Here is a 20177-nt window from a genome sequence, read left to right on the forward strand (position 1 = left end):
GGCTGGGTCTCTCTGCTTTTCACTGACAGTCACAACGCAACGATCATCTATTTGACCGCGCGAGCTGCCCAAATTGCGGGCCCTTCCTTCTGTAGGCTATGCAATTGAAAACAATCCACAGCTTTTTTTTAAAGAAGCAAAATGGTCCTCTGTGGCCAAATCATGCCTTCTGGTGTAGTAGCCAATATTGAATGATTTAATTTATTTCTGTATAGAGGGGAGTAAGCTAATTAGGCTATATAATTTTGGCAATTTAATTACATTTACTTTATGGAAAGCTTCCCCCTAGCCTTATGGACACACCGCCTCTCGCTTTTAATGCGGCATAAACACGACCAGTCATGATGTTTTCATCTGATTGTCAAACAATCACTTAACAACGGCGTTCCTGTAGGATCCAAACCCCAACACTGCACTGTGCACTCGCAATTTGATGAATGCAAAGAGACATCAGTTACAAAACACCTACTCTACATGTATTGTAGTGACATTCTGCGATTGTCATTAGGCCTACACTTGTGGCCTAAACTAATTTGTCCACTGTTGTCCGCGCGCGCCTCTGTCTCGGCCACTCATCTCCTGCCTTGGCAAAACATAAGTCGAACCACAACACAATTTGGAGTGTATACCACCCGGTTTCAAGTCAATTTTCATGCGGCTGACATGTGGTAATGTTAAATAATGGTGTAATAGTTTATATTTTTGGGGGCATTTTGTGTTAATTGTGATAGGCTCAAGTTTCATTTTGCAGGGACGCAGTACCTGACCGTACCAGCTTACTGTCACACCTGATTAAGTCATGCGATGTTTTAAACCATTTTGCAACGGAAAACAAAAATGAACGTTTCGTATTGGACCAGTTAGTCAGTCCCTGTTTCAGTATGTTTCAATATGTTTCAGTATGTTTCAAAATGTTTCAGTATGTTTTAATATGTTTCAGTATGTTTCAATATGTTTCAAAATGTTTCAGTATGTTTCAATATGTTTCAGTATGTTTCAATATGTTTCAAAATGTTTCAGTATGTTTTCTTCCATTTCATGCCTTATGAGTACGACCATGAGATTCAATTTAACTTAAATAAAATGTGATACTTCCTAAATGAATTCCTTCGAACCTGGGCATTGGCTTGGCTAAGTCATCACAGCATATCAGCATATCAAGTCAATTCTGTACAGCACATAGTTTTTTTTGTATTGGAAGCTGATTGTAGCCTTGCCAATAAGTCATACAGTACCAAAAGTTTGATAGATGATAGATTTTTACACCCAAGTAACATGGCAGAACAGCTTTATAGGGAGTGTCTCAATCGACAATGGATTGGATTAAGATACAGCTATAGACTCTCCATAAGATACTTTCATATTATAGAAGGCTGATAATGCTATGTTGGATCATGTCACATATGACATTTGCATTTATTGTCCATCATCAGTATGTGCTTTGTCAGCCTCTAACCAGCCGATGCTTATGAATCATTTCTTCAGTTAATATGGCCTATTTGCAAAGACTTCACATTTCACAATGCCTTATGCAGGCTTTATAAATTGCACTTCTTTAGAAAACGTGTTTTTGTTGAATTGTGGTCAGATTCTCACAGAATGCTTTTTGGGGATGGTGGTCAATCTTTAAAAAAGCAAATGTCAGCTTCTTACCTGAAGTTGCATGACCACGTAGTTGAATTTGTCATTTCTCCCACAGCCAATAAATTTGCACACATGGTTTTTACCTAAACAAAAAGGCATATTTTAAGAATCGTAGCTCAAAGATGCAAATGCCAAAATATTCCATTTCACTTCAACATGATGATTGGATTGGTTTTCATTGGTTACACCGGGGAGATGAGAGTGGTGACAGGGCCTAGGTAAGATCCATTTTAAATTCCCATATCAATCAATGCAAATTCAGCAGAACCCCTCATGTTGACACTCAATGGCTGAAGAAAGGATAAAGTAATATTTTCTTTCCAGGTTTTCTTCTGTCTCAGGACTCTTCTTTTCAGAACTTCTTTCTTTATCTATGACATGGCCTTGTGTTAAATATTATATAAAAGATCAAATATTGCCAGACAAATGAAACAGGACAAATGAAAAAAGCTGGGGAGTCCATGTTTCCTGGTCTTCCTTTTCTTCACAGTTAATCCCAATTAAGGATGATCAGTTGGGCATAAATCATTGTTATTCCTCATGCACCATTAATCTTTTGATGGAGCACCCTGTTAATGTGACTCAGTTAGTACCGAGCATTTAGGAATCTTAGACTTAAAAAACAATTCTGAGGGAACTTCATTTGATCTCATTGTTTTGGTTGTTTGATATTCCTTAAAATGTCTATAATATGACCACATCATACGCCAAAGGGTGTCGTCCTGCTTACAGTCCTGCTTACAACAACAACAGTATTGGCACCTCATGATATGGGAATGCTAGGAAGTGCCAACAGTAGCAGTCTAAGATGACTTGAATTTGTTTGTTGTTTCGCCCCGCTTTGATGATGTCACATTGCAGAGTCTTCCTTTAATATGTACATAGAAATACCAACATATATACACACACACACACACACACACACACACACACACACACACACACACACACACACACACACACACACACACACACACATTAACATTAGCTTCTTCAAAGACATAGTACATGTTGCAAACCAATCATGTGTCGCTTTGGGCGACAGTCACAGACTGTGACTGACGTGTGACAGCTTTCGAGGTTACTTTTTCCCCTCATATTGTGACGATGACTCGTAGCCAAAGCGAGTCACTTGTCACCCTGGCACATTGACGTGCATACTCCAGGAGGAGAGTTGCTCTCATTCTATGTGCCACATGATCACCATCACGTTTAACACGATACTGCTGCCCCACCCAGCATGCAAAAACATGCTGTGAGTCACAACAGTTAATAATCCATAAAAAAATATATAGGGTCCGTTATGGCAGAATTAAAGGCAGAGTCTAAGGATTTGCTCTAAATTGTTCACTGTTTTGGATATACTGTCGGGACCATGCAATCAAGCATATATAAAGTACTGTTAGGATGCATGTTTGGATTTAAGGGCACAATTGTAAGATATCTGATTGTTGGGACCTCTCTACTTCCTACCGATGTACGTATTAACCAAAAACAAGCAGCACTATATTGCTTATTTTTCAGGCACATTTTTAAGGGCCTTTTTATCATGAGTGGAGTATTCCTCACTACAGCTACTACTACATAATGGCCTTGTAGACATTTTTACCTACACTGAACTTCAAGGAGATCAAAGGCCCCTTAATCAATAACAACATGAGCAATGATGTGGAGAAGTTTACTAGGTTACCTATTGATTTCATTAGGTCTAGGCTATTCTTAGCCACTCTTCCGTGAAGCTACTATGGGTGTGGTAAGCGAGAGAAACATCTGTTTCCACAGTTGCTTGAACCTCGAGCAAAAGATTCAAGGGCCATAATGCAAGCAGTGAAACCGATATGCTTAAATAGTGCATCGGTGACCCACTAAATAAGGACAGGCGGAAGGGAAGGCTCCATTAAACTAGCTTAATGCAGGGCAGACAGAGACATTGTTCCTCTCCCTAGTCACTTGGACAAAAGCTCTATTCAAAGTCCACAACCACCTAGTCACAAGAGTCTGGCAGCCCATCATTACATATTTACTAAACGAATTGGCTCTTTATGGAGTTGCAGACGTCTGTCACTGTAGACTGCATGGCTCTGCAGCTTTTAACTCTGTAGGACGCTTAAGGGTGGTCATGACAATATGAGAGGAAATTCCTTTTGTGTCACTCTCTGACAGGATGTCTCAAAGGAAACCCAAAGCAGTAACACTTTACCTGGTTCTACTGTCCTGAAACCTATGTTGTGCTGCCATGAGAGATGGTTACGCTTTTTACTAGACTGTCATGGGTATGACATAGCAAATTGTATAACCAATCATAAGTGCAGTCTTAAGCAGTATTGATGTAACACATATTTATCTTACACTGGAAAGACAAATGTTCTTACTTCACTATGTACTGTAGCTAACTGAAACTTTATATATTTGTCTGTCATGACTACAACACAAAGTATGTTGACACATGGTGTCAGAGGTGGGATCTGGGTTCGAGTCAAGAAACATCAACAAAGAATGCCATTTACTGTGAGAATGACAAGTCAATGAAGAATGGCTGAGCAGCACAGACACCTTCATACTCATTGACTAAGCAGAATGGTGAACACAAAATGGCTGCCGCAGTGGCACTGCCAGGCTCATTGTTATAAAAACTAGCAGAAAAGGTCCAAAATGGCCGCCGCAGTGGGCCCTTACCCTGCAGTTTCTTCAGGACTGCCACCTCCATCTTCAGGACCTGTTTGGGCTGTTGGGCCGACTCCACCTTCAAGGCCACGTTCTCCCGCGTCAATAGGTCCAGAGCTTCGTAGATCTCCCCAAAACCTCCTCCTCCGATTTTCTTCAGCTAGAAAGGTGTCGAGGACAAAAGGTGTATTAAATAACATTCTTCTTGCGCTTTTCAAATGCTGTCTTTAAATCAATGAAATAACTGTACTGTGCTAATGAAATTGAAGTTCAACTTGACAAACCCTTTTGCATGAGGAACACCAGTTTTGATGGAAGAGTATGTTAGCCTGATCCTAGAACTGTTTGTGCTGTCTCCTATGGTCATTGTCAGGCATGACAACGACCAAAATGTGTTGGCAAGACAGCACAAACTGATCTGGGACCAGGCGATAGAGAGGTGTGTCTTACTGGTCGAACAGTAATCCAGTAAATTCATTTTTGCTGAGTGATTAGATAGTTGCCCTCCTTTGTCCCATCCCTCCTTCTCCAGCCCCACTTCCTCAACTCCTCTATTGCCTTTTTCTTTCTTTCACCAAGTACTGAAGTGATTTGAACAACCCTATTATAATTTATGGCTTGATCATGACAGCCAAGTGCTGAAGACAAATATTTACCAGCCATCTGCAAACACCCTCTACTTTCTTCCTCAGCTCTTCGGCAGAGGGATCTGTCAATCCGTGATTGGTTCTGACAGGGTCGTCCAAGTGATCACCATCAGAAGCACAGTAACTTTGGTTGTTGCGCTATCACTTCCTTAATTCAGTGGGCCAAATGTGTGGAACTGCGTATAGCATACCATAATTAAAGGGCCAGAAGTAACCCCCAAAAGTTTGTCAGATACCATTAAAGGGACATTTCACCACAACATAAGTGTGTCCAATGATTTAACACCATAAAATCAGTATTGAGTCAATTTTACATTCTGTTCTGTAGCTCCAGAAGAAGAGTTTAAATCATTGGACAATCTTGTGGTCCCAAATGAATAGGAACGACAGGGAATAGATACGGCTGTGTATTAGTTAGTTACAATCTTTCCCATTCAGGCTGGATGGAGGCCTGCAGAATTCTGTAATTTGCTTGCTTTAAAGGTATGAAAAAACCTGACAAACTGATTTTGGATTTATCTGCTCAACTTCAAGGTATGAAAACACAGATGTTCGAGTGGACTATCCCTTTAATTCTGGTGAGACATGTAGAACCTTAGTAATGGGGAGTCAAATCTGTGTGTGTGAAGGTAACCTTGTACTTAGCCCCTTAGGGAAACACTGATATAGAGAGACTATACACAAAAAAAAAACGCTACTATGTAGCGTACTTACCACTTTCCATCGGTCCTTTACCATGCAGTTAGGCGGCAGTATGTCCGCCGTCTCCCCAGCCCCATTCATGTTGGCGTGGTCCTGGAGGGCTGGCACTAGGCACTGCATCTGCCAGCCCGACAGAACGCGAGCAGCTCCCAATTTAAATGAGCCATTTATCTAGAAAAGGATATTCAATAGGACATAAGTCAGTCTTATTCCCCTTCTTTTAACACAATACCCATGAGCAGGCATCACACAGCGCACTCAAAGCAAAAGGCATAAGTCAGGGTTGTCTTACAAAGCCATTCGTTTTGTTAGCTCGGGCCAAAGTGGAGGAGAAAACAAAATGGTATTTGCAGTTGTCCGTGCAAATACCCTGGTCATACAGAAAGCTTGCTGGTATTGACGGTTGTAGTTGGACATCTAGATTGTCTTGAAAGAACAAGGGGGACAGACAGTGCATACTCTGCATTTCTTGCCTCAAGTGAACAATTGAAAATAAGGCCTTAGGTATACTGCATGTTGGAGGTACATCAACTACAGTGACTATATCTGTCCATGGATACGAAATGTCCTTCATATCTGAATAACATCAGGCCCAATAAGGAGATGCACTTTCTTTAGGGTGTAGCCAAATCAAATTTCAAATGACTTTTGGCACTTGAAGCACAGTACGTCACACTCTGCTTGAGCACTGAGTTAAGAGTTTTGTACAAAAGTTTGATTATCTAACAATGTATGCCAATAGTGTACCTACAATATATGTAATTCGTATGTGATAAATGGTTTTAGTGACCTACTATATAAAGTGGGATCACAACCCTTCTCAGTCATGAACACTGCTGTACAACAACAAATTGACAATATATCTATGAAATGAATAGTAATGGAAATATTATTTGGCCTCAAATTTTCTGGTTGTAAACTCAATTTTTGGGGTTAAGAAGACGTCATATACCTAGTTTACAACCAACTGGTCTCTGTTACAATCAGGTAAAGACGTCCTCTTCATGACGAGATCAAGGCGTCACCAGATAACAACCAGATTTGGTTGCTAAAAAGACTTCAGCAAAACTTCATTATACAGCCTGACCATGACGTCATTGCAACCAATTTTGCCTGATGAGTTAGACACTTTGTAAATTTGACTTTATAAAACAAAATCTGTTTTTACATTGTAATATCTGGTCAGTCGCTGTTAGCCCGCTAAACTATTACAGACAGTATACGTATTATTGGGTTTGAACCGATATCTATCAAATTGTATTTTCTAGATGCTTATGATTATTCTGGGTAAACAACATCTGGATAAGAGTAATGAATGTAAGTAGGTTAGTACCAAAACCATGCTATTCTGCATGCAGGGCCATGGACCATTTAGTTATGCATGCACAGCTCAGCTCCATTTGGGGGGAGGTGTACTTAGTCATGCCTAGGTTGAGGCCAGTTGAGAGACTGTGTGCATTATCTAGCAGATTAGTCAGCTGTGGAAAAGAGTGACAAAATGCACTGGAACACATACAATAGGTTTAGACAGAGCGTGTGAGCCTATGAGGGTGGTATTGCCAGTGCTTATGGCTTTAAAGCAAGGTTTGTCAATGCACCTGGGTCGGTTCCCAACATTTGCATTGCTACGGCGGGAAGTGTGTGAATGGATGCTGTGTCATTGGATGTCAACGTGCCGATAACTGGTGGTTATTTCAAGCACTCTCATAGCACAGCAAGATTACAGGCCAGTAACACGGCAAATGTAGCAAGACCTGGGTCATGTTCAGTAGGCAAATGTTGTGGAACCTTGCAGATAGAAATGTCATGAATAGCGCTTACGCGACTCCTTATTCTTCATGCCAGAGGTGCATGTTCGTTCTACGTAACATTTGATATCTGAATGTCCCATAAACATTGCACCATGCTAAAAGCGGCCCTGGCGCTCTCATCAGACTTGCTCTAAAACCCACAAGAGCAGGCAATATTGTAAGTAGTTCAAGTGAAGGTAGGACCAGGCAGAAGTACTGAATTCAACCAACAAGCATTCAGACAGAGTTCTAGAACGGGGCGGAAAGGTGTTCAGGGAGCATTTCCTCACTTAGCATCCTCTACACAACCTCCAAATTAACTTCACACACTACAGCCATGGAATTGGAATAAATATTACTTTAACCTTAAATCATTAAAGGGATAGTTCACCCAATTTACAAATCATATTGGTGTCCTTGTCCCGAGACTGCTTAAAGGGTAAGGAAATGAATGTCATTTTGTAATTTGAGTGACTAATAATTGATTAATCAAGATCATTTGCTGATCAGCAGTTATAGTGACTGCTCATCATGATGCCACCCTATAAGATCATATCAAGTAGGCTTCAGGTTGTGTGGTTTAAGATAATATATAATGCTCTGTCTAACTATTATAATATTATGGCCATCTTGCCAGGTGTTATGACAGATTCTGCTAATGTAGGGAAACACTGCAAGCCTGTTCCCCCCCTTTGGGTGTAGTCCAATAATAATCTTGGAAAATGAAAATAATATTAGCATCACCATAGTCTCATTTTCACTGGGCTTGTGATAGCAAAACATAAGGGCAGTGCATCAGTGAGAATAGTGAGAGACTTGATAGACTCCTATCAATTCTAACACACAACTAAATGTGTATTTGCCGTCCTACACTATCAATAGTGTGAGGGGATCTACTTTGCGAAAAGCCAAGGGTTTTTGCATTCAAGTTTCCCAGAACTATGAAGCGAAATCATGAAATTTCCTTGATATCCGCGAAGGAAGCCGCGACAGCCATTTTGTGTTCAAACTGGTGGGTAAAAGTGCAGCCACATTTCCAAGGGAACTTTGAAGAACACATTAACCTCTCACCATATTTACAACCTCTTCAAAAACCTTACGTCTGAGAAAAAAATCCTGAACTTGGCCAATTTAGTCGATGCCAAAACCCTCCTTTGTTAGCCTACAAGCCAAAAAAATCAAAAATACAAATACAAAGAGGTTTGTTACGACTGCCTCCACAACCAAAGCAATGATGTTTAGAGATATTTATATATAAAAAATCATATTTACGAGAATGCCAGTTGTAATTTGAATGAGTAGACAGTGATGACAAATAATACTATGATAGACAACAATACACACAAACAATACAATGCAATAACTTAGCATAACATCCATATAAGAGGATGATTAGAACGACGAGACATACTGTACATAGCAATGGACAGTTGAAAATGAAAAGAAAAACATTTTTAAAAATATGACAATCTATTAATTACTTCACAGGTCCCAGATCTGTATTTGGGAGTATAAATGTTGTAAATGGGTCCAAGCCACAGTTGAACCTTTATTATTACATGTAAACACTGGCAAGTAAAAAGTTGGAACAATTACACAAATTTGACATCTCATCCTAAAGTCATTAATAATAGCCTAACAATTAGACAAATATTTAGCCTTACTCTTAAACACAAACTGTAATAGTATTATGTTTCTATTGAGTTTAATTGATACCTCTAGATGGGCTATAAGCAAATTAACGCTACACTGGGGGGTGTGACTCTGTAGACATATCTGCTACTAAGGCAACTGACTGTTCAACAAATAACAGGTAAAGAGAGAGTTTGAGTTAGTCAATAACCAATACCAACAAAGGGCCAGGTTAAGTAGTATACATGCCTAACTGACGGTTTAAATATGGTCAAATAAATAGCTATAGCCCTATCACACAATAATTCAACATAACTTTTTGTTCAATTTCTGGACAACATTTCTGTCAATTTAGGGCACCCCTTATGGCTCAAGAACAGCAACAATGGCAAAAGTCACATACCCTGCTATTTCCATTCATGCCCGGTAGGCCTACTGATATCTACATTAGGTGAAAGTTATTAGCCAAACGGAGATGTCATGAAGAATATTACCTGGCGCAGAGACGGCACGTTAGTCTTTTCCGTCTTTTTGGAATCTTCATTTGGGATTTTAAGGTGGGAGAAGACTTCCTCTGACAAACAATAGCCTTACTGCTACAGCTATACACTCAATAATAGCATAATTTTCCCATGTATGACCAAATCCATTGCGATAACTTTTGAAAGGTCCATATAAACATCTACTCCGATATCCAACGCTAAAATGAACCGTACTCCTATGCATTTAGCAGGCAATCATCCCAAGCGAAACCTCCAATAAATTCAATCAAACATTTGATTTTCTTCAATTGTGTATTGGCCTAACACTAAAAAAATACTTGCATTTTTTCTGAACTAGAATAATATCCTATTTCTTCGACAAAAATGTGTCACGCAAGCGGATTCCTATGATTCCCAACTGCTTTGGACAGGTGTAGTCTTTGCATGAATGCACAATTAAAATACATTGTCGACGACTAAAATCCAGGTAAGCAGTAAGTCCAATTCCGAAAAACTAGTCCGATAACAATGCTTTGTCATAATAATTGATGTCTCGGTTTAAAATACGGTTATATGCTCTCCAACGCCACGGCTCTCGGTCCATCCCACTCCACAGTTTTTGTCCGCACTGCAGCGTAGACTCATGCTTGACAAGAGACCCACCTATTACTACCGCCTTTATGGCGACAGGGGGCGCACGACACCCCATAAAGATTATGCAAGAACTCACAAAGCTTGTCCCACCTAACAAATATTCTACCCCAATAACAGTCCGTTTCTTCTCCTCCAGTGTAATGGACAGAGAGTTGGCAGTTGGACGGCAGCCTTTCTAATCTTACAATAATATTGCATATTTGAATGGAATTGTTTGATTAAGGTAGACCTACCATTAGGAAAAATAATACCGAATGCAATTTAGCATAAATGAGAGCAAAAACACGGGACTACAATTCCCAACGTGAACCAATCACTGGAAAAGGCCAGCCCTGAACCCTATCATACTAAAATACGCACAATAATAGATATAGGTCTATAATAGCCGATTGGCATTAATGGAATTGGGAGGATCAAAATGTATTGCTATATTTTAAATACATTCCACGGCCATTAGTACATTCTACTGCAATTCAAATCCAAATTCCACATTTATATTCATTAAGACAACTATAATTCCTTAAATCAGCCACCTGGGCCTTCCGTGTACAAACATACAGCGATATTTACGTAACCCTTCAAAACTGGGGAATGGAAATAGCAATAGGATAAGTAAAGCTTTTCTTCTTACCTAATTATCTTCAGCCGTGATGACATGAAAACCTCGAAGACTTTGAAGAGGCGCATTGTTTCGCCTCAACGGTCAAAACCATTTCAGGATGTTCGCCCCACGTACCACCATTTCTACGGCAGCATCCTCATCCCTGCTTACATTCGCGATCCCAGCATCAGCATCATTTAGCAACCACAACGCTCGTCCTCTGTGCTTTCCTCATAGCGTTGTGTATAGGTTACACAGCACATACCGCCACCTACTGGAGCGGAGAATAACATTTGAGACCTGGACGCACAATTAGGTTTATAATTAGGTTTTAAATTATAATTATGTTTTGACAAAATAAACATGGTGACTTAAAAGTTAGGGAGGATGACGGATGAAAATGATTTTGAGCAAAACGTTTTAGGTGGATTGTTTTCATTTGTATATTTTTATAAATAGCCCTATCTATATAATTTTGGGAGTTCTCAAAGTAATTTTGAGGAGGACCTTTCTCCCACAGATATTTCAGTATAGGCTTCACTGAGGATACAGCAGCCTAAAATAGCATTACAGTAGTATTAACAAGTGACAGGGCTGTCCAAGGTAGGCTGTGCTGCTGCAGAGCCTTTTGTAGGCTGCACACTCTTGTTTTCAGTGCTTGTGAGTGCAGTTTATGTCGAGCAAATGGAAAAGGAAAGCTGTTCAGGGCTTCAGGTTCTCACTATTTGGAGACTTAATGTTAATGTGCAAAGTGCAGGAATGGAGGTATGTGTGTACCTGACAATTCAATAGGCTTTATTAGTATGGACAGATCAAGCACTTACATTGTCAAAGCAAACATACAGGAAAATATCAAGATGATCCAATAATAATAATAATAATAAATACCTGTCTTCAAGAAAGGCCCTCTTCATCTCAGTGATTTAACAGGGTGTCCTCATGAAATGCTGTGAAGTGTTTTTTCCAGCTTAGCTTGAAGAGGGGCTATCATTGAGATGGTTGGGTTCTCCTTTTCACACATGATTATAGTTGCAACTTTGAGAGGTGCCATCCCATTCATGGTGTCTTCTGTATTGCTTAAGTCCTTCTCAGTAAGAGTGTTCACGTCATCCCCCTTTCTGAGCTCTCTTGACATGAGTGTGGCAAAAAAAACAGGTTGTTGCTTCAGGAAACGTTCACCATATCCTAGGAGCTGTTCCAGCAGGTGGTCACATCTAGATAATCTTGTGGGATGGCAAGGCAAATAGCTTCTGCTTCTCCCGATGAATTGTAGTTGCTGTTGAGTTGCGATGGAAAAAACAAACCACCTTCCTCACTCTTGCCAGTAATCTCTGGGCGTTATTGATGTTACTCAGGGCATTGTGGGAGGCCGGATTTGGGGTCATCTAAATGTAGGATAATCTGGGCCTCAACTACAGCAACAATCAAGTTAGCTGTGTTGTCCTTGACCAGGGGCCTGATTTATAACTTTTGCATACATTTCACACTAAATTTCTGCTAGTGCCATTTCTGAAAAGTCTGCGCACATACACAAATATAGAGATCTATAAAGTTGGCACATGCAATACATACGCATGTTTCCAGTTATAAATCAGACCTGTCGTAAAACTGTGAGCGTGTGAACGAACATTAAAGCTCTGCCTGGTAACGCCCTCCATTCACCTTTTATGGTGACAATAATTACCTTCATTTACTGTATAATTTGGAACTATTTGGAATTAGGTCAAGACAGATTCTGAAAGAAAGAGCAATGGCAATTTTGGGCAGAATGGTGTGAGCAGAATGTTTTGATATTTTGCAGTGACTAAACATGCATGCTGCCTATACTGTAGCACGTGCCTGCCCACGCATTCTGCAATATAAGGATATTCGAAAACAATTTAAAGTGCTACAGCCCACACTTCTATGCAAAATACAAATAGTTTTTCAATATTTAGTTTAGTAATACATTAGTGGGTTTCTATATCCTGACTTGGTATAGGCTCTGAGATGAAATAGGCAAACATGTCGCGCTCCTATAGCACATCAATACTGCAACCTGCCCATATTATCAAATATTTGACACATGCTACCGGTCTATTTACTGTGTTAGCAGAATGTTTTAATATTTTGCAGTCATTTATGCTGTATCTGGGAAAGGACTGTGTCAGTTTCTGAAGAATAAAAAATTGTAGACCTGTCAGCAGAACGTTTGAATTTTGTAACGTTTGTTTAACCAGGCAAGTCAATTAAGAACACATTCTTATTTTCAATGACGGCCTGGGAACAGTGGGTTAACTGCCTGTTCAGGGGCAGAACGACAGATTTGTACCTTGTCAGCTCGGGGGTTTGAACTCGCAACCTTCCGGTTACTAGTACAATGCTCTAACCACTAGGCTACGCTGGTGTTTTGCATTCAACTTTTCTCCCAACCTAAATATAATGAACTGCCCACGAATTCTGAAACATTGTCTTTTACAGTACTTACAGTAGCATATATAGGCCTACCTCAATGTAAAAGATCAACTGTTCACCTGTTAAATTCAACTATATATTATAAACTGCACTGCCTATGCAATTGCAACTTGAAATACACTATTTACTGGGCTACTAGGTCCAATTAATTGAGATATGCACATACTCTGAACAAAAATATAAATGCAACATGGAACAATTTCAAAGATTTTACTGAGTTACAGTTCATATAAGGAAATCAGTCAATTTAAATGAATTCATTAGGCCCAAATCTATGGATGTCACATGACTGGGAATACAGCTATGCATCTGTTGGTTACAGATACCTTTAAAAAAAGGTGGCGTGGATCAGAAAACCAGTCAGTATCTGGTGTGGCCAACATTTGCCTCATGCAGCGCGACACATCTCCTTTGAGTTGATCAGGCAGTTGATTGTGGCCTGTGGAATGTTGTCCCACTCCTCTTCAATGGCTGTGTGAAGTTGCTGGATATTGGCGGGAACTGGAACACTCTGCCTTACATGTCAATCCAGAGCATCCCAAACATACTCATTGGGTAAAATGTCTGGTGAGTATGCAGGCCATGGAAGAACTGGGGAATTTTCAGCTTCCAGGAATTGTGTACAAGTCATTATCATGCTGAAACATGAGGTGATGGCGGCGGATGAATGGCATGACAATGGGCTTCAGGGTCTCGTCACGGTATCTCTGTACATTCAAATTGCCATCGATAAAATGCAATTGTGTTCATTGTCCGTAGCTTATGCCTGCCCATACCATAACCCCACTGCCACCATGGGGCACTCTGTTGACAATGTTGACATCAGAAAACCGCTCGCCCACACAACGCCATATACAGTGCCTTGCGAAAGTATTTGGCCCCCTTGAAGTTTGCAACCTTTTGCCACATTTCAGGCTTCAAACATAAAGATATAAAACTGTATTTTTTTGTGAAGAATCAACAACAAGTGGGACACAATCATGAAGTGGAACGACATTTATTGGATATTTCAAACTTTTTTAACAAATCAAAAACTGAAAAATTGGGCGTGTTATTATTCAGCCCCCTTAAGTTAATACTTTGTAGCGCCACCTTTTGCTGCGATTACAGCTGTAAGTCGCTTGGGGTATGTCTCTATCAGTTTTGCACATCGAGAGACTGACATTTTTTCCCATTCCTCCTTGCAAAACAGTTCGAGCTCAGTGAGGTTGGATGGAGAGCATTTGTGAACAGCAGTTTTCAGTTCAGATTCAGGTCTGGACTTTGACTTGGCCATTCTAACACCTGGATATGTTTATTTTTGAACCATTCCATTGTATATTTTGCTTTATGTTTTGGATCATTGTCTTGTTGGAAGACAAATCTCCGTCCCAGTCTCAGGTCTTTTGCAGACTCCATCAGGTTTTCTTCCAGAATGGTCCTGTATTTGGCTCCATCCATCTTCCCATCAATTTTCACCATATTCCCTGTCCCTGCTGAAGAAAAGCAGGCCCAAACCATGATGCTGCCACCACCATGTTTGACAGTGGGGATGGTGTGTTCAGGGTGATGAGCTGTGTTGCTTTTACTCCAAACATAACGTTTTGCATTGTTGCCAAAAAGTTCAATTTTGGTTTCATCTGACCAGAGCACCTTCTTCCACATGTTTGGTGTGTCTCCCAGGTGGCTTGTGGCAAACTTTAAACGACACTTTTTATGGATATCTTTAAGAAATGGCTTTCTTCTTGCCACTCTTCCATAAAGGCCAGATTTGTGCAATATACGACTGATTGTTGTCCTATGGACAGAGTCTCCCACCTCAGCTGTAGATCTCTGCAGTTCATCCAGAGTGATCATGGGCCTCTTGGCTGCATCTCTGATCAGTCTTCTCCTTGTATGAGCTGAAAGTTTAGAGGGACGGCCAGGTCTTGGTAGATTTGCAGTGGTCTGATACTCCTTCCATTTCAATATTATCGCTTGCACAGTGCTCCTTGGGATGTTTAAAGCTTGGGAAATCTTTTTGTATCCAAATCAGGCTTTAAACTTCTTCACAACATTATCTCGGACCTGCCTGGTGTGTTCATTGTTCTTCATGATGCTCTCTGCGCTTTTAACGGACCTCTGAGACTATCACAGTGCAGGTGCATTTATACGGAGACTTGATTACACACAGGTGGATTGTATTTATCATCATTAGTAATTTAGGTCAACATTGGATCATTCAGAGATCCTCACTGAACTTCTGGAGAGAATTTGCTGCACTGAAAGTAAAGGGGCTGAATAATTTTGCACGCCCAATTTTTCAGTTTTTGATTTGTTAAAAAAGTTTGAAATATCCAATAAATGTCGTTCCACTTCATGATTGTGTCCCACTTGTTGTTGATTCTTCACAAAAAAATACAGTTTTATATCTTTATGTTTGAAGCCTGAAATGTGGCAAAAAGTCGCAAAGTTCAAGGGGGCCGAATGCTCTTCCTCATTTGCAAGGAATTCTTTCTCCCCATTCCTCACTTTTGTGTACATGTCAGGTATGCATTTCTCAGTAAAATACTCTTGAGCTAGGTATCTTATCTCCACAGTGGGGTCACAATAGTTTGTAGGCCAAATGATTCGGACGCTACAAACAGAAGTTGGCACATCAACTGTACCCACTTCAGACGGGTCCCTTGACACTTGTGAGGGTCGTAGAGCAAAATGAAGAACAAATACACACTGCGTCTCCCCTTTCCATAGAGTGGTCATAATAGTTTGTAGTTCAAACTGTTCGGACTCTACAGACGTTTTCGTGAGAAGACCAATTTTTGGGATGTCTCATGGTCTGACAAACACCGCTATAGCTCTGCCACCTTTCACCGCAGATGCGGAAGTGCCAAATCAGCGGATGCATTGGATTGAGACGCATCCAAACACAGAAAAACAGATATCTCTAGCTTAAATGGATGGATATTGATGGGGATTTGTTTATTATCTTACTTAGGTTGACGCACCACTGTGTTGTGTGAGTGTTTTTTTATAGAGCAAGGCATCTCTAACCAACATCTCCAATCTCGTCTCATTGATTGGACTCCAGGTTAGCTGACCTCTGACTCGTATTAGCTTTTGGAGAAGTCATTAGCCTACATTCTAGCCTACATTGTGAATGTTTAAATGATGTATTCAATATAGACAAGAAAAATACAATAATGTTTGTGTGTTATTAGTTTAAGCACACTATGTTTGTCTTTTGTTATGACTGATCTGATCTTAATTTAAAATTAGATTACCAATTTATGCAAAAATACAGGTAATTCCAAAGGGTTTACATACTTTTTCTTGCCACTGTATATCAGTGATTCATTAGTGCTTGTCCGTTTATCTTTTCATTTTAAGTCAGCAATGTCATGCTTATTTTAGATTCTTGCTGGCAGTGAGCCATTTTTGTGTTGCCAAACAGCGTCTCTTACTGCCAATAAAAAATAATAGCATGTGATAGGTACTTTGAGTACCTATTTATTCGTTTATCTCATTTAGTTAATAAATAATGAATGCAAGACATTTTACAAATCATTTATCTTCAGATGGAATGTTAAGAATGTATAATGGCATTCATTCAATTGTTACTGCATATGTTTTTGTGGTGGATTTGACATAATTGTCAGGTTATTATTTGTCAGGTTTTTTGAGGACCTATTAAGTTAATTAGTGTTACTTTCTCAGCAGTCAGACTAAATATTGTGTAACTTGTTAGTCCCACTTTAAATATTTTAAATCGCTATTTTTCGTACAAGGTTTAAGTTAGAAACACTATTCAAACTCTAAAAAAGTGCAGACCAGTATGGAATAGTGTGCTTGGATACGACTTTTCTTTTTGTCCTTCTCCATCTACTTCGATGGGATTTCCTCATCATTTTAAAGCTCCCATTGTTAAAAATGCCCAGGACTTCCAACATTCTATTCATTGTAAACAATGAAACTTTTAACACATTTTACCACTTTCTCAACAGCTCAGACAAACACTTAAAGGAGATGATATATGTGTATTCAAATCTGAAATCAGAACAGAAATAACTTCTACCAATCAAGATGAACAGCTGTTTTAGTAATCAACTACTTATCTTCTTTTTGAAGCAACTGCCGTTATTTTACCACTTTCCCAAGAACTTGGAAAAAAAACATACAACATATGAAATCTTAGTCTACTTCTCTTCTATTCTAATCTGAAATTGGAACATAAATATATTCTACCAATCAAACCATACATAAGGGATACACGATGACGCTTCAAGATAATGTACAGAGCAGAATCGTTCATGCCGGTTATACCACGGTTGCCAACGAAAACAATACTAAAGCACACATTTACCAATAGAAATCACGTTTGTTAAGTAAATTCATAATTGATCATCCTCCCACCAAACCTGGCATTAATTCCATGGGTTAAATTTCTATAGACACAACCTAGTCCTTCATTCTTTTTGTTCTATGTCTATGGAGGCACACCATTCGTTATTTTTGTTGATTGCTATGCAGGCTTGCTTACGTTCTTCCCTCGTCATAGTAGTTTATCCCTTGATTGCAGGTGTGGGACTATTTGACAGCACTAGCGGCAATTATGGTTTGTAGGCTTAGCTATATTTTTTAATTTATCAGTATAATAAAAGCAGTGTGCTGGTTTATTTTTTATTTTAAGTTTTTGCATTGTTTCCAATGCACTTCCAAAATAAATGTAATCAATATAAAACATATTTACAAAAATGTAATAAACACCAAAACACAAGTTTAAAAAATATTCAAATAATTAAATTAATTGTTGTGACGTAAGGGATTAATCAGCTTGCTTGGTTCCCTGGAGTGAACTGTCTTTCCAGCTACTTGTTTAAATACATTCGGACACTGCTATTAATGGTGAAGTGGCAGCGTAGCAAATCGACGGGTAAATCGAACGAGTCACTCTCTTGTGACGATGGGGCCTGCCACCATTTCCATCATTTTGCATTGTTGCTATTGCTTTCGGTGGGGTTTTGTGAACTTTCTACCTCGGAGGAGAGGAGGCTAGTGACTCCACAGCTTTATTTCTGACACTGAAGGGCCCCAGTAACTACTGTCACGAACCGGCTCAAAGCCCGTAACAAAAGGGAGACAACGTGAAGATAAGGAGCAACAAAATATATATTTATTAACTAAAGCAACTAAGGAAAATATACAATGGTGTGTGTAATCAGTGATCAGTAGTGTAAGTGAGTGTTTTGCATGCATGAATGTGATAATGCAGGGTTTTTAAAGGTGCTAAGGCAAACAACCAAAAACCACCAAGAAACACAACAAAAACTATCAAAGTGTCTGCATGGAGAGAGTCTCCTCCATGAATGGGGAAGTGGTGTATTTATCCTGGGAGACACCGGGCCCAGGTGTTTCCCATGTAACTGACGACCCTCCCAACTCCGCCCACCAGCATCCTAATAAGGAAACAACAAAGAGAGAATACGGCAGACAGAGTGGGAGGGTCGTCACACTACTACTCTTGCACCTGTGCCTGGTGATACTTATTATCTGTCTGGACTCCAGACCTGTATTTGATAATAGCTTTACTGCTGTGTAGCGGGTTGACAACCCGGCCTCTTGGCTCTAGCTAGCAGCCAATGTAGCGTACCCCATTGTCTCTTTAGTGTACCAAATGCACCTCTTGTCTAGCTCATGTACCAACTAACGCTATATACTCCTGCTCTTATTGCAACCAAACTAGCAACTGAGTACTCCTGCCCGGTTGTCGTGCGGAAAGAAGCGTAGAAGTCACGGAGGATGTTTAATTCTTCTGGTCCATATTTGTCGCATTCTTAATTTTTCTTGTTTTCCTTTAGCAATCCAATGTTTTAACAACCCATTCTGTAGTTTTGAAGGTATATATTTTTTTGTGACGTACCACTTCTATCTTGGCTAGCTTCACGTCCGTAATTTCCCTGTGTCTGTCAGCTGTGCGATTTCTTTTCAGATTGATAATGGGACTTTTATCTCCCCACCAGTCATGGATAGGATAGCTACCAGGCTTGCCAAAAAGGTCAAAAGTAAAAATGGGAAAATTATTTTGTCTCAATCGTGTAGGCTAATAATAGTAATAAAGTAGCAACTTTGTATCACTGTCAGTAGTGAATAGAATGTTGGTTCTTGTTACTAGGTCACATATTTTCATTCATAATAGTATTCATTCATAAATGTGTAGTGATTTAGAACGGCAAAAAGGCATTTACTGCTGGAACTACTTCAAAGAGGTCTTTTCCAACTGTCCTGCATATCTGGTTTTAATGCCCACTCTAGAGTGCCATTGTAGCCAATCAGAAAGGAGTACTCAACATTGCCGTCATAAAATTCTGTTTTTGTAGCCACGATATCTACATATATATATATTTTTGTAAACATTTTTCTGGTCAACGGCATATTTTACCACTTTTCCAGCAAGTTAGACAAAAACTAGAGCCTATGAAATCTTCCTGTATTTCTCTAGTATTCAAATATGAGGTACAGCTGTTTTAGTAAGCACATCAACTACATTTCTTCTCAACTTTCTGAAACAACTTCCGTTTTGTCCACTTTCCCAAGAAAACAACATATGAAATCTTAGTCTACTTCACTGTTATTTAAATCTGAAATCAAAACAGCTGTTTTAGTAACCAAATCAACTACTTTGGTAACCCTTAATTTTACACACAGTGTCAATTTAGTCTTAAACGAACTTAATAGGAACCAAGGAAGTTAGTACTATATTAATTAGTAAATACAAAGTCACATGTAATTATATAGATATGTACAAGTAAGTAAGAAGGTAGGTACAACTAAGTATCAGTTAATAACTATACCTAGTCACGCCTCTACTTCAATTTAATATAAAAGAAACATCAAGGAGCATATAGTCACAAAATGTGTTTATATAGTAAAACATTTTAGTCCCAAAAGT

At 39.4% G+C, this 20177-nt stretch overlaps 1 protein-coding gene across 1 annotated transcript in view; it reads right to left on the reverse strand.

Annotated features, from left to right (window-relative positions):
• ttbk1a (tau tubulin kinase 1a) overlaps window positions 1-9656 on the reverse strand; it is a 46452-nt gene extending 36796 nt beyond the window's left edge. Inside the window, exons 1-4 of the mRNA XM_065001595.1 lie at window positions 9574-9656; window positions 5670-5828; window positions 4321-4468; window positions 1654-1727 (exon numbers count right to left, since the gene is read on the reverse strand). Of these exons, the coding sequence (XP_064857667.1) occupies window positions 1654-1727; window positions 4321-4468; window positions 5670-5777 (330 nt within the window). The 5' untranslated portion in view covers window positions 5778-5828; window positions 9574-9656. The remainder of the gene's footprint in view (window positions 1-1653; window positions 1728-4320; window positions 4469-5669; window positions 5829-9573) is intronic.
• Between the last annotated feature and the right edge of the window lie 10521 nt (window positions 9657-20177).

The sequence above is a fragment of the Oncorhynchus nerka genome, linkage group LG15 (genome assembly GCF_034236695.1).
Source record: "Oncorhynchus nerka isolate Pitt River linkage group LG15, Oner_Uvic_2.0, whole genome shotgun sequence".
Taxonomy (NCBI): Eukaryota; Metazoa; Chordata; class Actinopteri; order Salmoniformes; family Salmonidae; genus Oncorhynchus; species Oncorhynchus nerka.